The sequence below is a fragment of the Taudactylus pleione genome, unplaced genomic scaffold (assembly GCF_031769625.1).
Source record: "Taudactylus pleione unplaced genomic scaffold, aTauple2 ptg000086l, whole genome shotgun sequence".
Classification (NCBI taxonomy): Eukaryota; Metazoa; Chordata; class Amphibia; order Anura; family Myobatrachidae; genus Taudactylus; species Taudactylus pleione.
The window spans coordinates 7,884,386-7,910,514 of record NW_028284488.1 but is presented as its reverse complement, the minus strand read 5'-3'; the positions used below and the strand labels follow the sequence as shown (position 1 = coordinate 7,910,514).

Below are 26,129 nucleotides of genomic sequence, written 5' to 3'. Positions count from 1 at the left end.
GACTTAAAACTGAATAGATAACAGAAATATGACCGGTTAATATCAATAGCACACTGTAGTGCTCAGAAAATTAAAGTGACATGTACTTAGTAAAATACTATATAAGCACAGGCGTATTACTGGTGGTTAAAGCAATGCAGGTCCATGTCTGCCTCTTGCAGAAATATATGCGGTGAGAGCCACAACATAAGCCCTAATACAAGCAGAAAGTTGCTAAGAGCCACAATGCAAGGCAATATAAGAGACTAAAATAAAGAATAAATACTGTTAAAAACCACTCACACCACATAACTAAGATTATCCAGCATACATATATAAAACAACAGAAAAAATATTTAAGGTGTTACTATTAGGTTGGTTTTAACTGATTTGAAGAACATGAATATAATTTTTGATCAGCACTTTCAACTCATTAATTAAAACATCGTGCTAATAAGAGACAAATACGAGCCCTACGAGGTGCCTACAACGCGCTGCCCTCCTGTAAGCCAACACAACGCCAACCTACGGTAACACACAATTATTAAGATGCTGTTTGTTTGTCCGGGTTGATAAAGTTGAGAAAGTAGCTGGATTCGCAGTGCATCATGGTCTCTGTAGTCCCAGAGCGAGTCTCAGTATTCCCACAGCGATAACCTCCTCAGTTTACTCCAAACTACAACTCCCGGCAGCACGCGCGGGTAACCGCCCTCCTCCTCCTCTTCGGGCGCTGGTTGGGTAACTTGTCTTCCGTACAGGGAAACGCTATTGGCTGCATGTGTTCCCGGAGCTGCGCGGTAGCTCTGTGTCTGTGAGAGAGGAGAGAGCAGCGATGTCCGCATACAGAGGCCAAATGAGCAAAAGCAAAGACCCCTCAGGCTTGCTGATTTCTGTCATCAGGTAGGTGATGTGGAGGGTTACTTCCAGTTGGCCCTCACCCATCCCTCCCTGCGTTACTGCTGCCTATGCTGCAGCCTGGTATGTCTCCTGAACTGATGGACATGTACTTCTTACAAGTTTACATAATCTGTTAAACAATAAGCTTGTACTAAGCCTACAAAGGAAGACCTTCCAAGCTGTATCTAACACACAGCAACAGAAGAGTATTATTGTTATTAGGGGCAATCATGAAAAATTGTTGCATGTTAGGGACACGTTTAATGCCTGGGATTTACTGTCCCTGGGAGTCCATAACAGCCAGCGCCTATTCCTCCCCCTGTCACTGGCTCTCTGTTGTACAGTAGTTGGTATAAGGCACAGACCTCAATGAGTAGAGCACAGTAATGAATCTGATAAAGGCATGTGGCATGCAGGGGTACACAGTGTCGATATATTGGCCGATCAATTGATCAGCCAATATATATGCTGGTTGTTGGACAGTGTGTACAGGCGATATGTCTGTGAACCGCGTCGTTCTGCGTTTTGTTCCTGAAAATGGACTTTGGTTCTGTACAAGGGTATGCAGTCGGGAAGCCGGCGGACCTAATCCCGACAGCCGCCTTCCCGACTGTTTAATCCCGACGAGTGTTAAATGACAGGCGTCTAAATCTAGACGTCTGTCATTTTACCGAAGCCGGGACACCGGCGCCCGGCATCCCGATCGAAGGGATGCCAAGCGCGGACAGCCGCTGGGGACGGGGGGAGGGTTAGGTTAGGGGCTCCCGGGGGGGACTTAGGGTTAGGCACCCCGCCTGTAGGTTAGGGTTAGGCTAGGGGGAGGGAGGGTTAGGGTTAGGCACCCACCCGTGGTACATAGGTTTAGGTGGCGGGGGAAGGGGGGGTTAGGTTTAGGCACTGGGGGTGGGGGAAGGTTAGGGTTAGGCACCCCTAAGGGAGGGTTAGGGGGTAGAATAGGTTAGTGAATACTTACCTGGGGACAATTGTTTTTTTTCCATCCTTGTCGGGCTGCCGCTGTCGGGATTTGAACCGCCGGGCATGGGTCTGGCGGTAAATCATACCGATTCCTGTGCAAGTACTTAAAAAATTACCCTAGCACCCTAGAGCGGTGCTGCTGAGACGCAAGTATCCAGCCTCTAAGACAATCTGTCAAAAATGGAAATATATAAGTACTTTCAGAGCTTTTAAAGCGGAAAGTTGTAATTATAGGTTTAGAATATGCTTAAACAGTATAACTATATATGGGACTTGGCTGATTGAATGATTAAAATTTTTCAAATTGCAATACAGTTTATTGCATATTTGTATACGCTAGAATCGAGTACTGTTTCACATAGAGGTATTAATAATAATAAAATTGTTGTGATTTTAACTGAAGTGAAAAGAGAAATCCAAAATTAAATAAAAACCAAGTCAAAACAGAAATTCAAGGAAAGCAACAAAGGAGAAGATGTATCAATCAACAATGATTACTTCTATTTGACTTCACATTGAGTATCTCGTAGATCCTTTCCAGAATCCTCTTGAGAAATCTAAATCTATCTTGATATATGATTGATTTTCAGTGACAATAAACAAAATCTCTATAGTGTGTCATTTTGTAGCAATTTTCTCCCCAAATTGCTCCAATGACACTAGCACAGAATTGCAGTGCAACTGATTTCTCATGTTACTTTTTTTTATTGAAAGCATATTAATGCAACACAATACATAGTTATGTAGCTGGTTATAGCCTTTGGTGAACAAAGTTCCGGTAGGATATTCGTCTTCTAATTTCTTGGATCACAAAGGCAATCTGACTGAGGAGCTCAGTGATGTTTCTCCGATCGATACGCGCTTTATTTTTGCACCGAGGTCGCGGCAGTGATTGTTTAGTTCCAAAAAGTGTGGTCTCTGTGACACTAGACCGGCATCCTGCATTAATGGGGTGCAGCTGCAAAGTCCAAGGTTCTGTCTTAAGATTTAGGAACTTGGGCCCTCATTCAGAGCCGTACGCTCTGAGCAGAGCGCACGCTCTGAATGAGGGCCGGGCTCCATTTTCATGGAGCGTCCTCCTGGACGCTCGTATAGCTGTGGGTCACCACCCACAGGCTATACGAGCGTGCATTGTGATGGTCGCGATGGTCGAGACCATCGCGACCATCGAATTTGCGAGCCGGAGCCTGCGGTTGAGGTTTTCAACCACAAGCTCCGGAGTGATTTTGGCTCTATCAGAGCCAAAATCACTCCCACTGACATCACTAGTGATGTCAGTGGGCCGGCTTCTGATGGGAGGCGTTCCCGTGGGAACGCCCCCGTCAGGGAGGCACGCCCACCAAAGGGGGCGTGCTGTCAATCAACATTGACAGCACGCCCCCTTTGATCGGACACAACGAGCGAAGGACTTTCCTTCGCTCGTCGCGTCTGGCGCATGCGCACGACGGAGCTCCCTCCGTCGTGCGCATGCTCAGTCCATAACATCGACCCACTTGCGAGCGGACAGCCGCTCGCGAGTGGGTCTGAATCAGGCCCTTGGTCACACTAATATTCTGAGCATTATCTAGTCAAATTGCTCAGGGACCAGTACTGATGGCAGTACTCTTTTCAAAAATATTGCATTAAATGCATATAACGTATGTATAAACGTGATATCCGTCCTTTTTTTTTTTTCTCTTACACTTTGGATTTGAGCTAAATGTATAATACATATTTTTATAATTTGCATTATTTACATTTTCCACAGATTAAATTTGTTACTGTAACCTACATTATACTTTCAGAGAAATTACTGTAGTATAATGAATGCAGTGTGCCACCAAGTGGGTGTGTCCTGCTTCTCCCCATGGGAATAAATAGCGCTGCTCAGAGGTGTGTGTATAGCACCACCAGGAAATTTTGGACTGATCATATCGACCATTGTCTTTAAAAAGCACCGGTCCTAGCCCTCATCCATATATTTAGGGCTCCTAATAATCCTTATTATCCTCATTTGCGGGGCTGAGCATAGCCCTCTCTGTCCTCATTCATGGGGCTGAGCGTAGCCCTCTCTGCCCTCACTTGCGGGGCTGAGCGTAGCCCTCTCTGCCCTTATTCATGGGGCTGAGCGTAGCCCTCTCTGCCCTCACTTGCGGGGCTGAGCGTAGCCCTCTCTGTCCTCACTTGAGGGGCTGAGCGTAGCCCTCTCTGTCCTCACTTGAGGGGCTGAGCGTAGCCCTCTCTGTCCTCACTTGCGGGGCTGAGCGTAGCCCTCTCTTTCCTCACTTGCGGGGCTGAGCATAGCCTTCTCTGTCCTCATTCATGGGGCTGAGCGTAGCGCTCTCTGCCCTCACTTGCGGGGCTGAGCGTAGCGCTCTCTGCCCTCACTTGCGGGGCTGAGCGTAGCGCTCTCTGCCCTCACTTGCGGGGCTGAGCGTAGCGCTCTCTGCCCTCACTTGCGGGGCTGAGCGTAGCGCTCTCTGTCCTCACTTGCGGGGCTGAGCGTAGCGCTCTCTGCCCTCACTTGCGGGGCTGAGCGTAGCGCTCTCTGCCCTCACTTGCGGGGCTGAGCGTAGCGCTCTCTGCCCTCACTTGCGGGGCTGAGCGTAGCGCTCTCTGCCCTCACTTGCGGGGCTGAGCGTAGCCCTCTCTGCCCTCACTTGCGGGGCTGACGTAGCCCTCTCTGCCCTCACTTGCGGGGCTGAGCGTAGCCCTCTCTGCCCTCACTTGCGGGGCTGAGCGTAGCCCTCTCTGCCCTCACTTGCGGGGCTGAGCGTAGCCCTCTCTGCCCTCACTTGCGGGGCTGAGCGTAGCCCTCTCTGCCCTCACTTGCGGGGCTGAGCGTAGCCCTCTCTGCCCTCACTTGCGGGGCCGAGCGTAGCCCTCTCTGCCCTCACTTGCGGGGCCGAGCGTAGCCCTCTCTGCCCTCACTTGCGGGGCCGGGCGTAGCCCTCTCTGCCCTCACTTGCGGGGCCGGGCGTAGCCCTCTCTGCCCTCACTTGCGGGGCCGGGCGTAGCCCTCTCTGCCCTCACTTGCGGGGCCGAGCGTGGCCCTCTCTGCCCTCACTTGCGGGGCTGAGCGTGGCCCTCTCTGTTCTCATACCTAGGGCTGAGCGTAAATATTTTATAACTGCACCTTACAGCCAGATAATTTAAAACACAAAAATAAGTAAATACATTTGCTGAGAGATCGGTATTATATTTACACAAAAGCACTGCAAAATTCCAGCCCCAACATATAATGCATTATCAAAACACTATATTGCTGGTAGCTATGTAAATCCAAACATACTTATTGCACATATATAGTCTTCTCTTCCTGTGAAATGGAGGCAGATGATGTGGAATAACATAACATGGTTGCTCCAAGCCTGCCCTTTTTTGTGAAACTGAGTTTTGCTTTAAGTTTGCAGTAGAGAGTGCACCAAGTCCCCTGCATTTTCTGCATTGTCCTTTCTGTCATACGTGATTTTAGTGCATTCCTAGACGCTGTTCCATCATCAAGACATCATCAGGTTGTGACCTCATCCCATGCATCATGCCGCTGCAATCACCTTTAAGCCATTTTCTATGATGGGGCAAAATGCATATATTTTGTGGATTTATGCACTATTTGGCACACTGCTGAAGTCTCTTAACAAGACACACTCTAAGTTGTAGGCTGTAACAGTTAGGCTCCTTTCACTCACAACGGTTTTCTCCGGACAGAAAAAAAAGGGAGTTTTTTTTTTCCTGTGGATCAGTCCCTTTCACAAGCAATGGTTTTTGTACTGTGTAATCTTATTGCCATGTGTTTGAATCTCTTTTCAATCTATAAAACTGACGGCAGCCATCCTAGTCAGTTATCACTTCTGTAACATGGCGACCGTCCCGTGTGGAAGCCCTAATGTATTTGTCACTTCCACTGAAATTAAACAACGGTAAAAAAAGTTAATTTTTTTTTTTTTTTTTGCTGGACGGACAAAACCGTTGTGTGTGTGTGAAATAACCCTTACTTAATAATAGAGAAGATGTCTGTTTTTCAGAGAAAAGATATATTGTAGGTACAATCAGATAAAATGTCTTGGGACAGCATTGTATATTTGTAAGGTTCCACAAAACTTCACAGTACCAGATGTGCGAGAGAAGGTTGAGTGCTCATGATATCTTATCGTCAACGGGTTCTCAAACTCGGTCCTCAGGACCCCAAACAGTGCATGTTTTCCAGGTCTCCTCAAAGAATCACAAGTGAAATAATTAGTTCCACCTGTGGATCTTTTAAAATGTGTCAGTGAGTAATGAATACACCTGTGCACCTGCTGGGTGAACTGCAAAACGTGACCTGTTTGGGGTCCTAAGGACCGAGTTTGAGAACCACTGTATAGCCTAAAGAAAAGGGTACGGTGTATTTTCTTGGCCTCCCAAGAAGTGTGCTGATACAGGTGGTGCTCTGATGCAAAGTTGGATCAGTCTGGTATAAGTCCATAAGCAGTGGCCACAGTCTAAAAAACACACAATTAAAAGAGGCTAATTAGCCCATAGACTCCTGTATGGTTGGTATAGTGCTATGACTCTCTCCATATATCCAAATGGACAAAGTATATAGCAGCAGGATGTTACCGTTCCGTGGTAGTTTGTCTCCAGTCAGTCCCTTTATCATCCAAGGTGCAGAGTAACGGGCTGAGGGTAAATCCACTCTGTGTTTGCTCATGCTGCAAATTATATTCCAGGGAGGAAATGCATATCCATTGGCACGCCAACCAGATAAAGCAGGGGTCAAAGTGAAAGGGCTCAACGCATTTCGCTGGGCTGTAGTGATCCAGCTTCGTTAGGAGCATAAACTGATGTCTCAATTAAATCTCTTAAATACCCTTATCATAATAAAACTGCTGCACCTGTCTTAAGGCAATTGAAACCGTTTAGGTTAGGGGCTCCCGGGGGGACTAAGGGTTAGGCACCTAACCGGGATGGTTAGGGTTAGGCACCCCCCCCAGGAGACTTAGGTTTAGGCTGTGGGGAAGGGGTGGTTAGGTTTAGGCACTTGGAGGGAGGTTAGGGGGGTTAGGTTAGTGAATAGTAAAAATGCTTACCTGTCGGGATCTTCATTGCTGGGCTTCCAGCGTCAGGATTCGAACGGATTTCATACCGATCCCGTCAAGAGGTGGGATATATTAGGTAGCATTTGAACACTCATTTCTTGAAGTTCATGTGTTGAAAGTAGGAAAAATGGGCAAGCGTCAGGAAGGAAAAGATAATGGGATATACTTATGTACAGTGCTGTCTGTCAGTCAGGAAGTGATGATATGTGGTAGGAAATGGCGGAACACTGCTATTGTGCTCTGTGCTGTGGATCCAAAATAGAAGGGAGTTGTCTAGCAGTTGCTAACCGTCAGGTTGGTGTACTGAAGGACATTTATTCTGTTTTAATAGGGTTGTTTTTTTTGTTTTTTTCCCCTTTTGCTATTTTTATTTCACAAAAGGGTTAGTTATTTACCTTCATTGTTGTATACAGAGATTGTTGAACATTTAATAATCTGTTACTAGTTTCATATTATAGATTAGGGCTAACCGCCCCCTTTGGTATGTATTGTTAGGAGCACAGAGAAACTAAAAAGGTTTTGACAACAATCAACTAAATTTTTTTTATATATACTGTTTGGCTGATTATGAAATCCTATATGTATAAGGCACTTTTGCTGACTTGAGTGTTAATTGTGGCTCTTATTAAGTAAATGCATGTCCTGCTATATAGTATATTTGTTTTAAGCCAGGAAATTTCTGAATTTAAAAGGCATTCTCCCCTAATATTGTTATTGTATGTCCAGGACTAGCAGGAATAAATGGGTGAACTATGATTTCTCCAGACATAGATTCCCTTAAATTTAAGGGGGAAAAAATGTGGGACCCATTGTTGACAGTGCCAATTTGTACGGATAATGTCGCACATTACTGACTGATCCTACCCTTTTTTTGGAATTATTTACAATAGGTTTGTTCCACTTTAATTATAGCCATGGGATGTGAAGGAGGGGCCTAAATATTCATGCTACAAATCCCTTTTAATGATCTTTTGATCGACTTTTAATATTTAATTTTAGTTTCACGTTTTCCTATTTCCTCTTATTAATGTGTCAAATCAAAAATAAGACTGGAAGAGACTGAATCCACAGGAAATTGTAAAAATGGACAGGATGCTCCTATGTACTGCAGCTAAAAACAGTTCCCGATGTGATAAAACCCTAAGAGTTGGCTATATCAGCAACGGCAAGCCTTTTATTGTATAAAGAATAATTTTTCAATTATCTAACTAAAGGGCTTTTTAATGATTGTCATCTTGAGCCATTAAAGTGTAATTTCTGAATAAATAAGAAAATCTCATAGTAGCTGCTATTTCTAGCTTTTAAAATGATACAATCCAAAGTCAATGTTTATTAATTATAATTAATATTATCGGTATTGCAGTAGGTACATTTCCAAAGATGGTATTCCAATATATAGGCATAGATAAACATTTTTAATTAAAGTTCACTTCCACTCACTGAGGAACATACTGTAATCTGGCAGCATTACTATGAAGCTCTATGAAGTGTACTGTTGGCACTGTAGAAATAAAGGTTACTAATAAATATGCTTAAGATTTTTTTAGTGCACATTTAGGGAAGCCGGAATAATGCGTTCTATTTTCATGCTTTATATTTGGAATATTAAAATTATGGATGGGTTCAATTTCACTCTTCAATTTTCTTGTAGAGGCTGCAAACAACATATGCTTAAAAAAATAAAAAACATTGCAACCAGAGTTATTTATTAATAGCAAATATAAACCTATGTATCTAGTTTATTTTTCACAGACATACTATTCTTATTATTACAGAACGCTTTCAACTAGTGATGATGTGGAGGACAGAGAGACTGAGAGAGGCCGATTGGAGGAAGCTTATGAGAAATGTGACCGAGACCTGGACGAAAAAATTGAGCAGCACTTTACAGAGCTTACTACTGCTATCCGCACTTATCAGAGCATAACGGAGCGTATCACCAACTCCCGCAATAAGATCAAGCAGGTGAGGCAGCACACACTGACACATTTCTTATTCCTGTTTAGTTTGTCAATCGATAACAATACACGGAATATGCTAGATAATGCGAAATGTTATCATCTTTATCCAGCATGATCTTATTCTGCTTGATAATGGTCATGGAGTGAAGTGATCTACTTTTGGATGTTGTATCCTAATGTGCGTTGGAATGAGAGTTGATTTTAGATACGATCAGTAGTATTACTTCTTACATAGCTCCCACAGAATGGAAATTTTACTAACCCTGAATGTTGTGTACATCGTATAACTTAATGGCCACATAAGGCTTCATTGTCATATCAGAATTCTCATCCTAAAACATTTAGCCATATATTTATTTTTGTTAATGTTCTATTGATTTATAACATAAAGTTTGATGCACAACTAGCCTAAAGAAAACCAGAAATCAAGCACAGGAAGTAGGAAAGGGAACAAAATAGAAAGGAAAGGGCCACACGTATACACTTGACCAGTGTTCTCCCTAGGATCAGTTTCACAGACGCTCCACCTGGGCCTTTTTACGTGCCACCCAGCACTCTGATGGCAGTAATCAGATGGATACCCCACAGTCAGCCCTCGACGTAGCGTAATGTGCGCTGTGGTTATGTGACCGATAGAGTCCAGCCAATAGCATCCCATTACTAGCCTAGTAATGAGGTGCTATTGGTTGAGCTCTGTCTCTGTAACATGACAACAAAGCTAGTTAGGTTCTGCCGATTGTTTGCTCTGGGGGAGCTATCTGATTGAGATCTGTCGCTTAACGATGGGGGATGGATTTCTGATGATTGGGAGATCTGTGACTGCTTCTAATCAGAGTCGAGCTTCGCAAATGTTACAGGGAAAGTACAGACATGGGCTGTTGCCTCTGCATGCAGCACTGTGTCTCAGCGTGCATTACTGGATACAATTCTGTGTCCTTCTAGCAAATGGACAATATCTACAAGTCTTTAAATATGATATCCATATTTCTCTTTCATCCACTAGGGGACACTGGAGGTGCTTACGCTGGGGTATAGAGGCGTGGATAGCTGGAGCTGGTACTTTAAAATTTAGAAGTGTGAAGCTCCTCCCCCTCTATGCCTGACCAGCCCTCAGTTTAGAAAATGTGCCGTCGGAGCTGGTCGCAATCTGCTGTGCTCCAGCAGGTCACGTAATTTATTTCTTTTATTTTACACTATTATTTATTTTTTGTTTATTAATTTAAAACATCTTTTACATTATTTTTTAAGTACCCTTTGCCACCTCTATAAAGCTGGGTTCCTGGTTACTGGCACCCTGTTAACCTCCTGGGTTACAGGAAGGAGTGTGCAGTGCTTCACCAAAAGCATCTGACCGCTCCTTACTGCCGCACACACAGCACAGACTGCCTCCAGGAAGCAGGTAGGAGAAGTGCTGATCAGAGGAGCCGTCCAGAGGGGAGCGCAGTGAGTACAATCACTTGCACTTTCCCCGACTCCTGCCCCGCCGCCAGCGCTGACTTCAGAGAGCGCTATAAGCGCTGCTCAATGATTATGCTTCTCCCCGCTGATGAGCGCGACTAGCGGCTCCTTCTCAGCGGGGCTAGCGCAGGGGGGAGGTTAGGACTCCAGCGTGGTGGCCATTTTCCAGTCCCTCGGACTTGAGGAGAAAGGGGGCGGAGCCTAATAGCGCGGGCTCCCTGTCTATTTAACGCGGCAGTGGCTGTTAGAGCAGCGTGGGGGCTGCGTTTAACCTGTTGTTTGCCTGTATCTCTCCACTACAGGTAGTTTGCAGGCGCATGCAGAAGGCTGATTCTCCTGTGTACATTCCTGGCAAGAGGCTGTGAGTAACACTGGGGTGTCAGTGCAGGGAATCTAATCTGTGCGAGGGGGTACCTCTTCCTCTGTGTCCCAACCAGCCTTCTATTTTATTTCAAATCACTGCTGTGTCTGTGTGACTGTTGTTATTCCATGTCGAACAAAACAAAAGCGGCTCAAAAGATGTTTGTCGGTTCTAAGTGTAAAAACAAACTATCTTAGCCGCATGCCACTGGGTCCACGTTATGTGATGCTTGTATAACAATTGATCCACCGATGGCTATTCCTGACTCAGTTGCTCCGCCATGGGCCGCTGACATGGTAGGCGTTATGTCAGACTTAACGTCAGAGTTAGCTGAGGCACGTAAGTCTCAACCTCCCTGGGTGGCGGGGCTAACTAAGTCTCTAGACACCTTGGTACAGGTTATGGGCACTGCGGCATCCGCACCCTCCACTTCCTACCAGAGACCGAAGCATACTCTGACGACTGTTCTCCAGACAGAGGAGTCGGAGGAAGAATTCCTTACTTTGGAGGATACCGAAGAAGGGGAATTGGAGGTTGCATTAAAGGACGATCCTCAGGAGTTAGAGTCCACCTCTCCCGGGTGGAATCTTTAATTTTGGCGGTGAGAGAGACTCTCAATTTACCTGAGGATATAATTCCTCCATCACAGGAGTTTGAATTATTTAACGAACAACCGAAGAGCTCTGCAGTTTTTCCGTTCTCGCAGCAACTTCAGCAACAGCTCTCGGTAGCTTGGAAACAGCCGGATAAGAGGTTCCAGATTCCGCGCTGGTTTTCATCTAGTTACCCTTTTCCTTCATCCATGATGGATAAGTGGGAAAACCCTCCTCCAGTAGATGCGTCTGTCTCCCGTCTCTCAAAGAAAACAGCACTCCCAGTGCCGGGAGCTACAGTTCTAAAAGATCCGTCGGATCGTAAGTTGGAGACAACGCTAAGATCTATTTATACAGCAGCGGGTGCTCAACTCAGGCCCGCTCTTGTTACCACTTGGGTTAACAAGGCGGTGGTTTCCTGGGCCGATCAATTGATTACAGGATTGGACTTGGTAATTCCAGAGCAGAGTTACGTCTACTAGCAGAACACATCCGTGAATCTGCAGTTTACATGGGAGAAGCTTCAAAGTATACCATTCAGATTAGTGCTCGCATATCTGCTTCGGCGATTTCGGCCCGCAGAGCCCTCTGGCTACGCACTTTGCAAGCAGATGCAGAATCCAAGCGTGCGGTGGAAAGTCTACCATTCACTGGCGACATGCTGTTCGGGCCGGAATTAGACAAATGGATATCCAAAGCCACAGGAGGCAAGTCTTCCTTCCTCCTGTCAGCTGCACCGGCTCCCAGAAGAATTTACACGGGACCTTCGTTTAATTCCTTTCGGGCGCCACATTCCTTTCGTGGTAGGACCAGAGGTGCGCCCACGCAACCAAGAGGTGGCAGAGGTAGAGGTCGTCCACACACGGTTGCTCGTAGACCAGAGCCTCAACCAGCTGAGATACAAGTGGCATGACGGTCTTCCGTCCCACCTGGGACCATCTGCAGTGGGAGGCCGCCTGCAAAGATTTCAACAAGTTTGGAACCAGACTTCTACAGAACCATGGATCTGAAGACTAATTACCCTGGGGTACCGAATAGATTTCGAGACCTCCCCTCCACCTCGGTTCTTCACTACAAGTCTGCCAATACAGGCAGAAAGAGCCAAGGTTCTACAGGAGGCTATCCAGTCTCTAGTAGTATCTTCTGTGATAGTTCCAGTTCCGGAACTTCAACGATGTATAGGGTTTTACTCAAAACTGTTTGTAGTACCCAAGCCGGATGGCTCGGTCAGGCCCATCTTAAACCTAAAGTCTTTGAACCGGTATCTGAAGATGTATCGTTTCAAGATGGAGTCTCTAAAGTCAGTAATAGCGAGCTTGGAACCAGGGGAGTTCCTATTATCCCTGGATATCAAGGACGCATATCTCAATCTTCCCATTTGGGAACCACACCAGGCTTTTCTGCGTTTCGCCATTTTGAAGGATCATTATCAATTTCGGGCATTGCCGTTCGGGTTATCCTCGGCTCCCCGCATCTTTACCAAACTCATGTCAGTCATGATCGCTCTCCTTCCGTCATCAGGAGTGAACATAATACCTTATTTGGACGATCTGTTACTCAAGGCTCCATCGGTGTCTCTTCTAACAGATCATGCCTTACTGACATATCACATTCTAATCCAACATGGTTGGATAATCAACTTCAAGAAGTCAAATCTCAATCCGCCCCAGAAACTTTTATTTCTGGGCATGATATTGGATACGAAATCTCAGAGGATTTCTCTTCCAACAGACAAGGCCAAGGATATCCGAGTGTTAGTTCAGCTGGTCCTCAAAACAAAGACTGTGTCAATGCTTCTTTGTCTGCGTCTCTTGAGGAAAATGGTAGCTGCTTTCGAGGCACTACAGTTCGGCCGGTTCCACTCCAGGGTGTTCCGGCTGGACCTGTTAGCACAGGGGTCAGGGTCTCATCTGTTCCTACATTGACAGATCCGTCTGAGCCCGGTTACCAGAGTAGCCCTTCTTTGGTGGACACAATCCAGCAATCTGTTAGCGGGAAAATGGTTCGGAATGTGGGACTGGATCATCATAACCACGGATGCCAGCCTTCGAGGATGGGGCGCAGTAGTCCTCGATTATCACTTTCAGGGTCGATGGTCCCCTCTAGAACAGAAGTGGCCCATAAATGTGTTGGAACTCAGAGCGATTTACAATGCTCTGATAGAGGCAACAGAGTTGCTAAAGGCTCGTCCGGTAAGAGTTCAGTCCGACAATGCGACGGCTGTCGCTTACAGCAACCGCCAGGGAGGGACTTGGAGTCGCATGGCTATGCGAGAGGTAACTCAGATCCTCCGGTGGACCGAGAATCAGTCAATAATCCTGTCAGCGGTATTCATTCTGGGTGTGGACAACTGGGAAGCAGATTACCTAAATCGACAGGATGTCCATCCCGGGGAATGGAAGCTTCATCCAGACGTGTTCAACGCGCTGATACGTCGATTGGGATGTCCTCAGGTGGATCTCATGGCGTCACGATTGAATCGTCAGCTTCCAGTATACGTGTCAAGAACTCAAGATCCGCAGGCGGAAGCAGTAGACTCTCTGACAAGTCCGTGGACCTACGACTTCGTTTACCTTTTCCCTCCGATTCCACTTCTTCCTCGTCTTCTAAAAAGAATAAAACAGGAGTCAGCCTCGGTAATTCTTGTGGCCCCGAACTGGCCTCGGAGAAGTTGGTTCTCGGACCTTCGGTCCCTATTATCAGACGATCCGTGGGCCCTTCCTCTGCGCCTGGATCTTCTACGGCAGGGCCTTTTCATACACCCCAACTTAGCGCAGCTACGTTTAACGGGGTGGCTCTTGAAACCGATATCCTAAGACATAGAGGTATCCCAGACGCGGTTATTCCCACCATGCTACGCTCAAGGAAGACAGTTTCGGCTGCGCATTATCATCGCATCTGGCGTGCTTATATATCATGGTGTTCCAGTCGGGATCTTCCGTCTAGGACCTTTCGCTTATCCCGGTTTCTGCTTTTCCTTCAGACGGGTCTGGTTTCTGCCCTTTCCATTTTCTTTCAAAGGAAATTGGCCCTCATTCCTGAGGTGCAGACTTTTCTTCAAGGGGTCTTGTGGGTGCAACCTCCTTTTGTACATCCAATTGATCCATGAGATGTTAATCTAGTTCTTCTGTTCCTTCAGTCGCCCATGTTTGAACCTTTGGAGGAGGTTGATCTTAAGTACCTATCTTGGAAGACGGTAATCCTCCTGGCTCTCGCTTCGGCTTGTAGGGTTTCGGAATTGGGGGCTCTTTCCTATAAACCTCCTTACCTAGTGTTTCATGCGGATAGAGCGGAACTCCGGACGATAGCTGCCTTCCTTCCTAAGGTCGTGTCGGCTTTCCATATCAATCAGCCTATTGTGGTACCATCGTTGGTGGAGGACTCTGGTTCTTCTACCTTGGATGTGGTTAGGGCTCTCCGCATCTATGTTGACAGGACTGCTTCCCTTCGTAAGTCGGAGTCGCTTTTTGTCCTCTATGATGTGGTTCGGAGGGGTTGGCCAGCGTCTAAGCAGACTGTAGCACGTTGGATCCGGCTGACTATTCATCAAGCATATGTTAGTGCTAACCGTCGGCCTCCTTCGTCAATTTCGGCTCATTCCACACGTTCTGTGGGTGCGTCATGGGCGGCTGGTAGAGGAGCATCTACGTCACAATTGTGTCGTGCGGCCACTTGGTCTTCAGTTCACACGTTTGTCAAGTTTTACAAATTGGTATGTTTGCCTTTTCGGCGTACCGTTTTGGCCGCCTTGTTCTGCAGGCGCCACAGAGCACTCCCGCCCATGGGGATAACTTTGGGACGTCCCCAGCGTAAGCACCTCCAGTGTCCCCTAGTGGATGAAAGAGGAAATGGGATTTTGGTACCTACCGGTAAATCCTTTTCTCTGATTCCACAGGGGACACTGGACGCCCACCTCTGCGCTCTATGCCTGCCTGTTCGGTTTTGTTCTGTATGTTGTATGATTCAGTTATTGTGTGGTGTTCTCTCCTTTTCACTAAGCTTGTTCTCCACCTCCTCTCTGTCTTCTTTTTCTAAACTGAGGGCTGGTGGGGCATAGAGGGGGAGGAGCTTCACACTTCTAAATTTTAAAGTGCCAGCTCAAGCTATCCATGCCTCTCTACCCCAGCGTAAGCACCTCCAGTGTCCCCTGTGGAATCAGAGAAAAGGATTTACCGGTAGGTACCAAAATCCCATTTTTTCATTATAGCGAGATATTACACTGTCCCCACACGGCTATTACTTAATATCAAAATTTTCTGGGGAGAACGCTGTTGACCATTAAAACAATCTAACATTTCACTACAGATAATATATTTTAGTGTTCATTCTAACACCCTGCACCTGTCACAACCCGTGCAGTTCCTCTTTCCTGCCTGGGTTGTCGCTCTCTGCTCTGGTGCTTCTAGCACACTCAGCTAATGCAAAAAAAAACTGCATAGATACAGACCAGAGTGTGCTAAAAGCACCAAAGCAGAGAGATGGGATGTGACAGGTGCAGGGTGTTAAAATGAACACTATATTTATTGGATTTCATAGTATAGGAAGGCTATTTCATATGTCTACCAAATACACCAGGGTGGTAATCTGCATGACTGGATATCAGACTTTATATAATTTTTCTGAGAATCTCCGTGACAGATATGTAAGCTTGCACAGGGGTAGAATAGTTTCCAACGGTATGTAGACATTATGTCGACCTGCATAATGTCGACTTGTCACATGTTGACATACCATCCATGTCGCCGTTCTGAATGTTGACATTCAGACTATGACCACATTACATACTACACCCTGTCCAACACATCACAGTAGACGATTTTTTGGATTGTTTTTTGAGTTTTAAAACGTAAATATTGAATTAAACCAAACCCCTTCCCTTCTCTAAAGGAGCACTTTAGTGGTAGTCCACCCCCCCTCCCTTGACACTACCATTTGTTATATTTGGGCTCTGCATCAAGCAAACTTGCAATTTTCACAGTAGCTTAGTATGATATGCACCTTGACTAGTCCCAAAAATATAAAGTTTCTTATGTTACCAGCCAGAGAGATTTAAAAAAAAAAAAAAAAAAAAAGATGAACAAATCTCAGAGTTTTTTTTCTGCAACAAATTACTATTGTATATGTACCTCCCACAAAACTGGAACCTGAGCTTTCATTCCAAGCTGAGATAATGGCACCCACAAAAGTCATAATTTCAGAAATAATTTGTCTGTTTGAGCCCCCTTTTTCAGTAAATAAAAGTGAGGTAAGGTAATCAATGTGTAGACCACAAATGTAGCTTACACTTTGCTGAGAACAATGTTTTTTGTCCCAAGGCTTTACAGGTTGTAAAGCCTTGGGACAAAAACCATTGCTCTCAGCAAAGTGTAAGCTACAGGGTTCCCAATCCTGAGGCATTTGCGTAAACACCTACAAACACGAATATCTCTGTCCGCCGTGATTTAAAGATGGTTGCTATTTCTAAAAGTAAATCTGTAAACCAAAAACATTTGGCATATAGGGGTGACTACTACCTTTTAAAATAATTTGATTCTCACCACTTTTGTGTCTTGCTTAGTAAGTCTCCTTCCTGAATTTAGCATCAGGATGCTGCACACACAACTCAAGCTGAGGTTAAGCTCCAACAACAGGACACTTTAAGGGGGGTATTTTAATGCTTCTTTCTCCTGTTAGCTTATCCCTCTCTCACTGGCAAGTATTGTACGCTTTTCAAAGGCCTTCAGCAGAGGATGGTGTAGACTAAAGATCTACCTATTGCCTTTGTTTATTTTAGTTTTGTTTTATTCTTGTGAGGTTTTCTTTAGATCGGTAATGCATGAATACTTTACTGTGGCAATGATAATGATTATGAAGAGAGCGATCTTGATAACTTCCTATATCACTTTTAATATATACTAATTCCTTTAGTGTCTCTTGTGATGCCTACCTGTGGTATATGGTGTGGAAGCCATCTGGTCATAACTTCATGGAACAGTATCTTGTTAGAGAGAGAGATGATCAGGAGATACCTGTATTTTGAATGTCTTACCACTCAGCTTTATTATGTCTTTGTGGTTCCACCTTTATCCACCCTTCTACTATATGAGATATGCATGGACTGAAAGTACTCTCTTTTTGTAATTATATTAAGTTATATTAAAATTATATTTTGTAATTATATTAAGTGACGGGAAATGCTTATCAGCATAATGCCAGTCCCCGCCTTCACTGGTTCTTCTAAAATACAGTAATTATCAGGCTAGGTATTGCTCTGCTCAGTACACATTACCCGATGGAACTTTGATGAGTACATGGGTAATCCATCTCTAAACTACAATTAACTGGGAAATGTGAATAGTATTTGTATGTGGAACTGTTCTGCCATTACACATGTGGATTGTGCTCTCTATAATCATATGAACTGTCTGGGTTATCATCCATACAATACAGCACATCAGAAAGAGGGTCTGAGTTGTTCATATGTTGTCCTGATGAGAAGAAAAGACTATAGACTGTGTTCGAAGCCTTATGTCTTAGCAGGCATGGCAGTCTCACAAGATACTTCCCTTCGCAAAATCATGTTCATTAGTGGAGGTTAAAAGTATTTTTGTATGGAGTGACCCTTACCTTATTACCTATTTGGGTAGATGCTTAATTTTAGGAAATACATGCTGAGTGAAGTAGTGCCCGGCCACTGTTATTGTAAAGCGTGATATCAAAAAGGGACAGTCTTATTGGGCAGGTTAGGAGCAGCATTAAACCACAGCTGGACAATGGAAGTGCATTGCTAGGCAAAATACTAGTGTCTAGTAACGAAGAGAAAATAAAAATGAAGTAGGAAAAGGGAAATGACCGAGGTGTCAAAGGAGTGAACTAAACAATCTGCTGGCACACTGGAAGATACCAGAGTCAGATCTAAAACTAGTGAGGAGGAATGAGGGAGAAACTTGGAGACGGGTTGCAGTTGGTCAGTTTATTGCAGAACTGACTGGGGGGAAGAAGCAATAAGATAGTGTCTGAGGAAAAGAAAATGAAAGCTGATTGAAATTTTCCATAAAATTTGTATCCTGTTATAAAAAAAAGTGGGGAAGAGCAAGGGTCTGATTCAGAGATGGACAGATTTGCAGAGCTGCACACAAGCAGCTGTGCAATTCCGTCCATCTCAGATGCAAATGAAATAGGAGGAGTCGAACACTTCCTTGCTGCATTTGCAATCCCAGCACTGCTACCAACGTCGCAGGCAGGGATCACCATTGCGACCGATTGTTGCTATGGTTGCTTCTTTGGTCAGTCTGACTGGGTGCTGGTCACTTAAGAGACCTGGCCTCTTCCCTCCCGGGAAAATGGGAGCGACACGCCCCTGTTTCTGGGAAGGGTGAACAGGTGCGCCCCCGCTTCGCCCCCCAAATGCTGCAGCATGTCAATCATAATTCAGCTTTAGGGGGTCTGCGAGCGAGATCACAGTACCCATTTTGCACATGTGCAGAATGGGTCCTGGGCAGACGCAGACCACTCAACACCAGAAATGTACTTTAATCATCTGATTAATGTACATCTCTGATTCAGGTCCTAAATTCCTAGAGCATATATTAAAGTGCTTACCGCTATACAGTAGTGTTCACTCACGGCTGAACCTAGAAATGGAAGTCTAGCGCGTGCTGCTCCCGAAAAGGGGGCTTGGCCACTAGAAAAGGGTGTGTGTCTTTAAGACATGCCCACTTTTCATCACTTTTTGGGGTGTGCCCGGCACATACGGACATGCTGGCCTGCCTCCAAGCTCTCCTCTCTCTCTGTGAATAGATGCCGAGCGCATGCGCACGGCATCTATTCACCGGCGGTGATCGCTGCACCGCTATTTTTCTCACTTGCGGGACACTCTGGCCCGCGGGTGGGGATGTCATCCGCCATGTTGTTTTAGCTAAAACAGCCTAGCGGGTATGCTAGTACTGTACCTGCTAACCAAGATGTTTGCTTAGTTTTGCAAAAATACCATAAAATAACATCGCCTTCAGTGCTCATTTGCCCTTTTTCTGCAAAAATGGGTAAAACACATAAAAAAAATGCACTGTCTAGACCCCTTTCCCTATACTTTTCATGGATTGCCTTATTACCAATATAATCTATTCAATTTAGAGTTTACATTTTGGAACGCAGGTATGGGACTGTATCATTGACTCTTATTTGATCTGTGTTTAAAGTGGATTTCATGTGTTTGTGTGTGACTGAGCCAAAAGTGAGAAGTTATCAACTGAGTTTTATGACTGGAAGTCTAGGAAAATAACAAATTACACATTTCACGGTTTTGCATAACGGCTAAGGAAAACATTTTTAAAATCTTAAAGCATAATTAAAAAAAAAAAAAAAATGGTGCAAATACTTTATATTGTACATATTCACAAGCGATGTAATAAAGGAAATGTTGGAAGCTGAATATAAAACAGTGCTGTTTGGAAATAAACGTGAGTGACTGGTAACTGTGCTTTGCCTTGCTGCCAGCTCCAGAAACGGATAACCCCCTTTGGCAGAATGAAGAATAAAAGTGTTTAATACTGGTTCATTCCATGAACTTGTTGCATCAGTTACTAAACAAAACCAACAACAAATCATGAATTTATAAATATATGAAAATAGTATCATAACAATGTATAACATACAAGGCCGTAATTATTCAACATTCAGAGAAACTTTTATGTGACATTTGGAGAAAGGTTATGAATATGTTTTGTTGGATAAGTTACAGATCTTTGTTTTATTTTTTTTAATGTAAAGGTGCCTACACCCTAGACAATGTGCTCATGATGTGATATTGTGAGCGATTTCCCTTGAACTCTCCCCGGCAGCTCTCCGGTACGCCACGATATGGTGCTTAAGTGTCCAATCTGACCAACGATCTATTGTGCGTCCTTAACAATTTCCAGTGCATCGTGTACGAGACTGGCAGATTTTACCTGCTGTAGTCAAGATCTGAAGATGCGATGTACGTGCATCGTTACCATGAGTAGTCATGATTTGGACATATTTTACACAATTTGTCGTTCCGATGTGTCCAAATGGGGCGAATCGTGCCAAATATCGTCTAGTGTGTACGCACCTTAAGGCAATTTTGCAAATCTCAAATGATGTGACCTGGCTTTATTTTGTTAACCCATTGTTCTCATACTAAAATAACAAATATGTACTGAGCCCGATGTTAATTAGAACACTCAAAATGTTGCATCAGTTACAGTGGAATGACCCTTCTTCTATAACTCTGCTCCGTCATTGCATATCTTGAGATAGTCGCTTATTTCTAGGAGTATCACTCTTCTGTGCTTTCCTGCAGAGGAAGCTTCCACGTGTGTCTCCGTATATCACTGAGGAAAAAACAAAGGAAGATATATGTCCACCTTGCTTAGAGCATGTCACCCAGTATATCACAGAGGAAGATATATGATGACCCTATCATAGCATGTCTCCTAGCATAACAGTAGATGAACTGCATAAAAATTCATTGACATCCTGTTAGAAATCTAAATAAAAGCTCTATTTATGTCACAATAGAATAAAAGATAGCATGCATGCAGTGAAAAATGTATAATAAAGGACGAAACCTCCTGAAGAGAATTAAGTGGTTTTATCCACATTCAGTTATTAGAGTCACTTCAATGTATCCACAACTGAATGTAAACATTATAGATATTATATATAACATAACGGCATATGAGAGAATAAAGAAATCATGCTGTAGACAGGTCTTTAAATATTCACATAAAGTATGGCAGGTGCTTGGATCTCAAATAGTTCAGATGACCGTCGGTGGACAGTTTTGCCTAAATCATATTCTCTTCAGTATTTATGGTTTACTATCCTGTATCTCAGTCATCAGTTACAAAGTACCCATTGTGGATGCCTAGGTTGTCCCTGTTGAGGTTGGGCTTGTTATGGTTTACCTTTATATGTGTCAAGGAGTGGAAGTAGTTAAGCTGACATAAAAGAAGTTGTGTTCCCGAAGTCCCCTGCCTCCTTTTGGTGGATGTAAAGGCCGGTGCGATTGCACTGTGCGAGGCAAAATGGGATCAGTTGTCTGACATATCGGACGGTCTGCATACACGGTGTGATCGGGTGGCCGACCGCCCAATATGCCGGCTTCCCCCTGTCTCACCCACATAGCAATCCATGGGATCGCACATCGCATCCTCTGATCTCATGGTCCTGTAGACAGATCAGGGGGTGCGATGTACGACCCCGTGGGAGGGCGCTCGGCCCGATATCCGGGCCATACACAGTGCGATATAGCCGGCAAATCGCACCAATCAGTCGGTTTGCCTGCTTTATCGCCCCGTGTATGGGGGCCTTAATAAAGTAAAGTTTACTTACTACGTTCACAGGATATTATCTAATGCTGGGTAAACATCTGACAATTTTTTATGAATGATTTGGCTGATTCCGATGCATCGGAATGAGAAATCGTTCATATCGTCCAGTGCGTATGCAATATGTCACTGACGATGAGTGCTCCTGCGGGTTGTCAGTGACATCGGCGTGCATGCAGGTCCATCGAGGATATTATTAGCGGGTGCCATGCTGCTAAATGCATCATGGCACCCGCCGTTGTTCAGTCGCTGCCGCATCGGCAAGTGTGTATGCACTTGCTGATGCCGACACCCCCGCCGGGTCCTGTTGCAGAGGCCATCGCGCAGGGTACACATCGTTTAGTGTGTACCCAGCTTTACAGTTAAGTGGAAAAAAAAGAAAAAAAAAAGCTCTAATCTGACTAAATGTTTGTAAGTCTGTTATTATTTGACTCTCGTTATTTACTGTTCAGGTTAAACTATCGATTTATTTATCAATATTATTATTATTGAAACCTATCAGAGATGGGACCATAAAGGCTGCTCTAAATGAAAAAAGCAGACATTTTATACTGTACATCCTACTTTTACAGCTAATTTTAGTTAACGTCAAAAGAATGGTCACAGGAGTGATGTAACCAATTATTATTCAATACATATCACATAAGCTGCATACACACACAACGATTTTCTGAACGATTTTCTGTCAGATTTTTTAAAGTGTAATGAACAATTTTTTGAACTGCAAACGATTTTGTAACTTCCCTTAATGAAAATCGTTCAGTTGGTCAGTCAGAATGAACTACAAACGGGAACGTGCATGAACGATAATAGTTCATCGTTATAGCTCAGAACCTGAACAATTTTTTCAACTATTGAACGATAACGACGTAGTTTTAGTTAAATCGTTCAAAAAATCGTTACGTGTGTATGCACCTTTACCAATAATTTGGTCAGACTAGTTGCCAATATGCTCTTTGTGGGTAGTGTACCTTGCAATATATTACCATAAAGCAAGGATAAGATTAATATTCAAATAACGGGACACTCAAACAAGCAGAAGTTATATTTTAATAGCACCGTTATTGGGAATACTAATCATATCCTTGCTCTAAGCTCATTAAAGCTGCAAGATGAGTAGACGTTTAATTACTGCTCAGAAAATTATAATTTTTTTTTTCTTTTGCAGGTAAAAGAGAACCTTCTGTCCTGTAAGATGCTTCTTCACTGCAAGCGTGACGAGCTGAGGAAGCTGTGGATTGAGGGGATTGAGCACAAGCATGTCCTAAACCTTTTGGATGAAATTGAGAACATCAAGCAAGTGCCACAGAAACTAGAACAATGCATGGCCAGCAAGCACTACCTTAATGCCACAGACATGCTGGTAAATTTGTAATCCCTGAGCAACTGATATTTTTTATACCATGTTGCTATTTTGAATATGTATTATTTAGGTACAATGTTAAATGAAAGGTGTTTGAATAGATCTTTTTGTTGCCTAACATTTATTTTGGGAAGAATGATGACAGGAATATTGAACAGTTCTTCCTGGCTGACGTGCCTGGTTTCACCCGGGTAGACCTTAGATATTTACTATGTCCATTTTGTCCATCCCATTTTTATTTATATGCTTAATTTTATGACACTGGGGTAAAGGAGCGTGGAAGTAGCCATTTAACTAAATTAAGGGTTTTTTTTCAACTTTTTTTATAATATGAATGAGTTGAAGGTGTAATAAGATGTATACCTTTTTTTTTTTTCTCAACTTAAGGATTTCTTTGTAAACCACATGAGGTTCTCTTCTCAGGTGCTAGGATCACCAGGCTGCTGGGTGGGCTCACCTGCCCATATGAGAAGCAGTTCTCCCTCAAGTCAATCCCTGCCACCTTCAGTGACTACCCCTGGGACTTGTTCATGGTCATTGTAAAGCAGACTTTGAGGGAGAACTGCAGCCTTTTGAACTTGAAGGGGTACTCTGATGGTATGAGTGGTATGAACACCCACTCACCCAAGCACAGCCGATGAACACTGTAGCCCTGATGACGTTCCTGTGGAGGGCCTTTACTTGCAGCCTGGTGCCATTGCCGAGTTTGGGCAGGTTGAGGTTTCGCAGCAACATCACTGGAACCCCCACTTTGAGGAGTAGCTTGTGAGCTTGGGAGGCCAGGAGGGTTGAGGGTGTTGAGGAACTCCAAGGGGTAGTGGACTGCATTATCCATTTACACTATTGAGTCCACAGACCTGTACTTCATTTCTGCCCCTTCGAACGACTGAAGTAGAGTGTCATTAATGACTCTAGCTGTATCGTTCTTGGTGGTCAGAATGGCAGCCCCGCAAAGCCAGTCCATGGACTTTTTTTGGTTATCGGCTATATCCTGGCTGTGAGGTCTGCTACAGTCTTCACTACAGTAGATGACCTGCAGGGATGGTCACTTTTCCCTTGGACACTGGTTACTCTCCATCCCCTATTTTGAGTAGAAGTTCGGAGAATTGCCCACTGGAGACATCGCCCCTCAAGAGAGCCATCATGTTGTTCCTGAAAGAGAGTTTTCAGATGAGGGGCCACAGATACGATGCCTTAACTTCATTAGCTCGTGTTTCCCTTGGTACTACTGGTGGAGTCTGCTGGAAGTCTCCAGCTAGCAGCATGGTGACACCCCCCATCACTCCATCATGACCCCTGATGTCTGAGGGTTCTGCTCAGTGCCTCAAATTCCCCTTATGCTCCATGGTACTCTCGTCCCAGATAATGAGCTTACAGTCAGTCTCTTCGGTCGAGAGGAAACATTTTACCCCTGATCAGGCCTGCAGGAGTCGAATTTCGAAAAATCCCTGCTTAGTGGGTGCTTAGGTCATGGAAGCAATATACTCCCCGATTTACATGTTTCTAGATCCAGGGGCTTGGGGGCTGTGTTGATGAGTCTGAGTTTTTTTTTTTTTTTTAAATGTCCTGTATTCCACGAACTGGATTTTTATAAGGAAATGTTTGTTGTCCAGTCTTTTCAAGTCAATTTATTGTTTTCGCTTTAACTGATAAATATTAATATGGGTGTTTGTGAGCAGCATAGGCTTTGTCTACATATTCTCATTTACGTATGCAAGCATAATATCTTCTTGGCAACAATAATGACCTCTCAGTCTCAGTGCTCAGTGAATAGCAATAAAGGACGTGTATTACAGTATTAAAAATAATAATTAAAAGAGACGTTTTCTCCCCCATTTCTCCCACTCATCTTTAGCAGCAAATGGGTTAAAATCTTTTTTGTAGCAGTCTGATTTTATCTAATAACAATTATATTCCTTACAAATATTGTGTTTTGCAGGTTTTGGGGGTGTAAATAGAAAATTGATAATCACTGGTGCTGCACCAACTCTAGTCCTCAAGTGCCCCCCATAGGTCATAAGGCCCCCACACTGTCTGATGGATTGCTGGATCCTGCGATGGGATCGGCGGCCATTGATGCTCCGCAATCCATCAGAGGATTGGTGAGATTATACATGTTAAATTTCACAGTTTTTGCAAATCGCTATTTTTGATATTTTAAGTGTGATTTCACCGGTCCTGCTACCCGACCTATTTAATTCGCAGGAACACGACTATCCCTCGCTAGTTTATGGGGGCCAATAGCTAGGGATTTCTGTATGTGGAAGCAGGTGGGATACTTACTGAACTCACCTGTGCATGATGACAGAAATGCACAAAACAACTTGACGACTTGAATTGGGAGTCACTGATTTTAGAGAATTTGCAACAAATCCCGGCCTGTCATACCTACCTGTATTTCTTGTTATAGGCCATTTTTCGTGAATCTAGTGTGCTTATGTGTTTAGACTGATCATATGTGCACCAACCATATAGATTTTGTTTTGTGGCTTTTGTTGATCTACCTGCCTTTACTTGCAGCTGAATGTGGATGATTCTTTGCCTAGTAATTCTGTACTTTGAGTGTAATGTTATTACTTTTGATTGTGATCACAATTGAACGGGCACTTACTGGATGTCCTTTAATTGCTCCCTCATGATTTCTATAAATCCGATAAAGGAATTGCATTTCATTATAAAGTTTCTTGTGAATGAGCCGTCAGTGTGTTTGTGTGCTATATATGCATGTCCTTGTAGATGTTCCCACTTAGAGCAAATACTTGGTATGTGTTGCCTCTCTCCCCTGCGTCCACAACCCCATTCTGGTACCTGAAACTCACATACACACACCTATTACTATGGCCTTCTATACCCCGTAAATGAGTTGTATAAACATGAATGAATGTCAAGTATTACAATTAAGTAGTGTAGTGCCATGCTTAACATATTTTTACCTCTGGAGCCTGAGCTTTATTACAGTTCTAAAGTTATTTCTATCTGCTTCTTTGTTTATTGCTCTACTGCTAAATTTGTTCTCATTATTTGTAATGTTGTACTTGCGGTTGCAGTAACATGAGCAGTGATTTCAGAAGGAACCACGACACCTGAGAAGCTGAGTGAGAACTGGAGAGTAGACAGCCATATGTTACATATGATCATTTTGGGGGCCATGTTA

At 44.1% G+C, this 26,129-nt stretch overlaps 1 protein-coding gene across 2 annotated transcripts in view; it reads left to right on the top strand.

Annotated features, from left to right (window-relative positions):
* Nucleotides 1-748: 748 nt before the first annotated feature.
* EXOC4 (exocyst complex component 4) overlaps nt 749-26,129 on the top strand; it is a 453,886-nt gene continuing 428,505 nt past the window's right edge. For both annotated transcript variants that reach the window (XM_088468694.1, XM_088468695.1), the window contains exons 1-3: nt 749-879; nt 8,684-8,873; nt 22,781-22,975. In XM_088468694.1, coding sequence (XP_088324820.1) covers nt 812-879; nt 8,684-8,873; nt 22,781-22,975 — 453 coding nt within the window. In that variant the 5' untranslated portion in view covers nt 749-811. The remainder of the gene's footprint in view (nt 880-8,683; nt 8,874-22,780; nt 22,976-26,129) is intronic.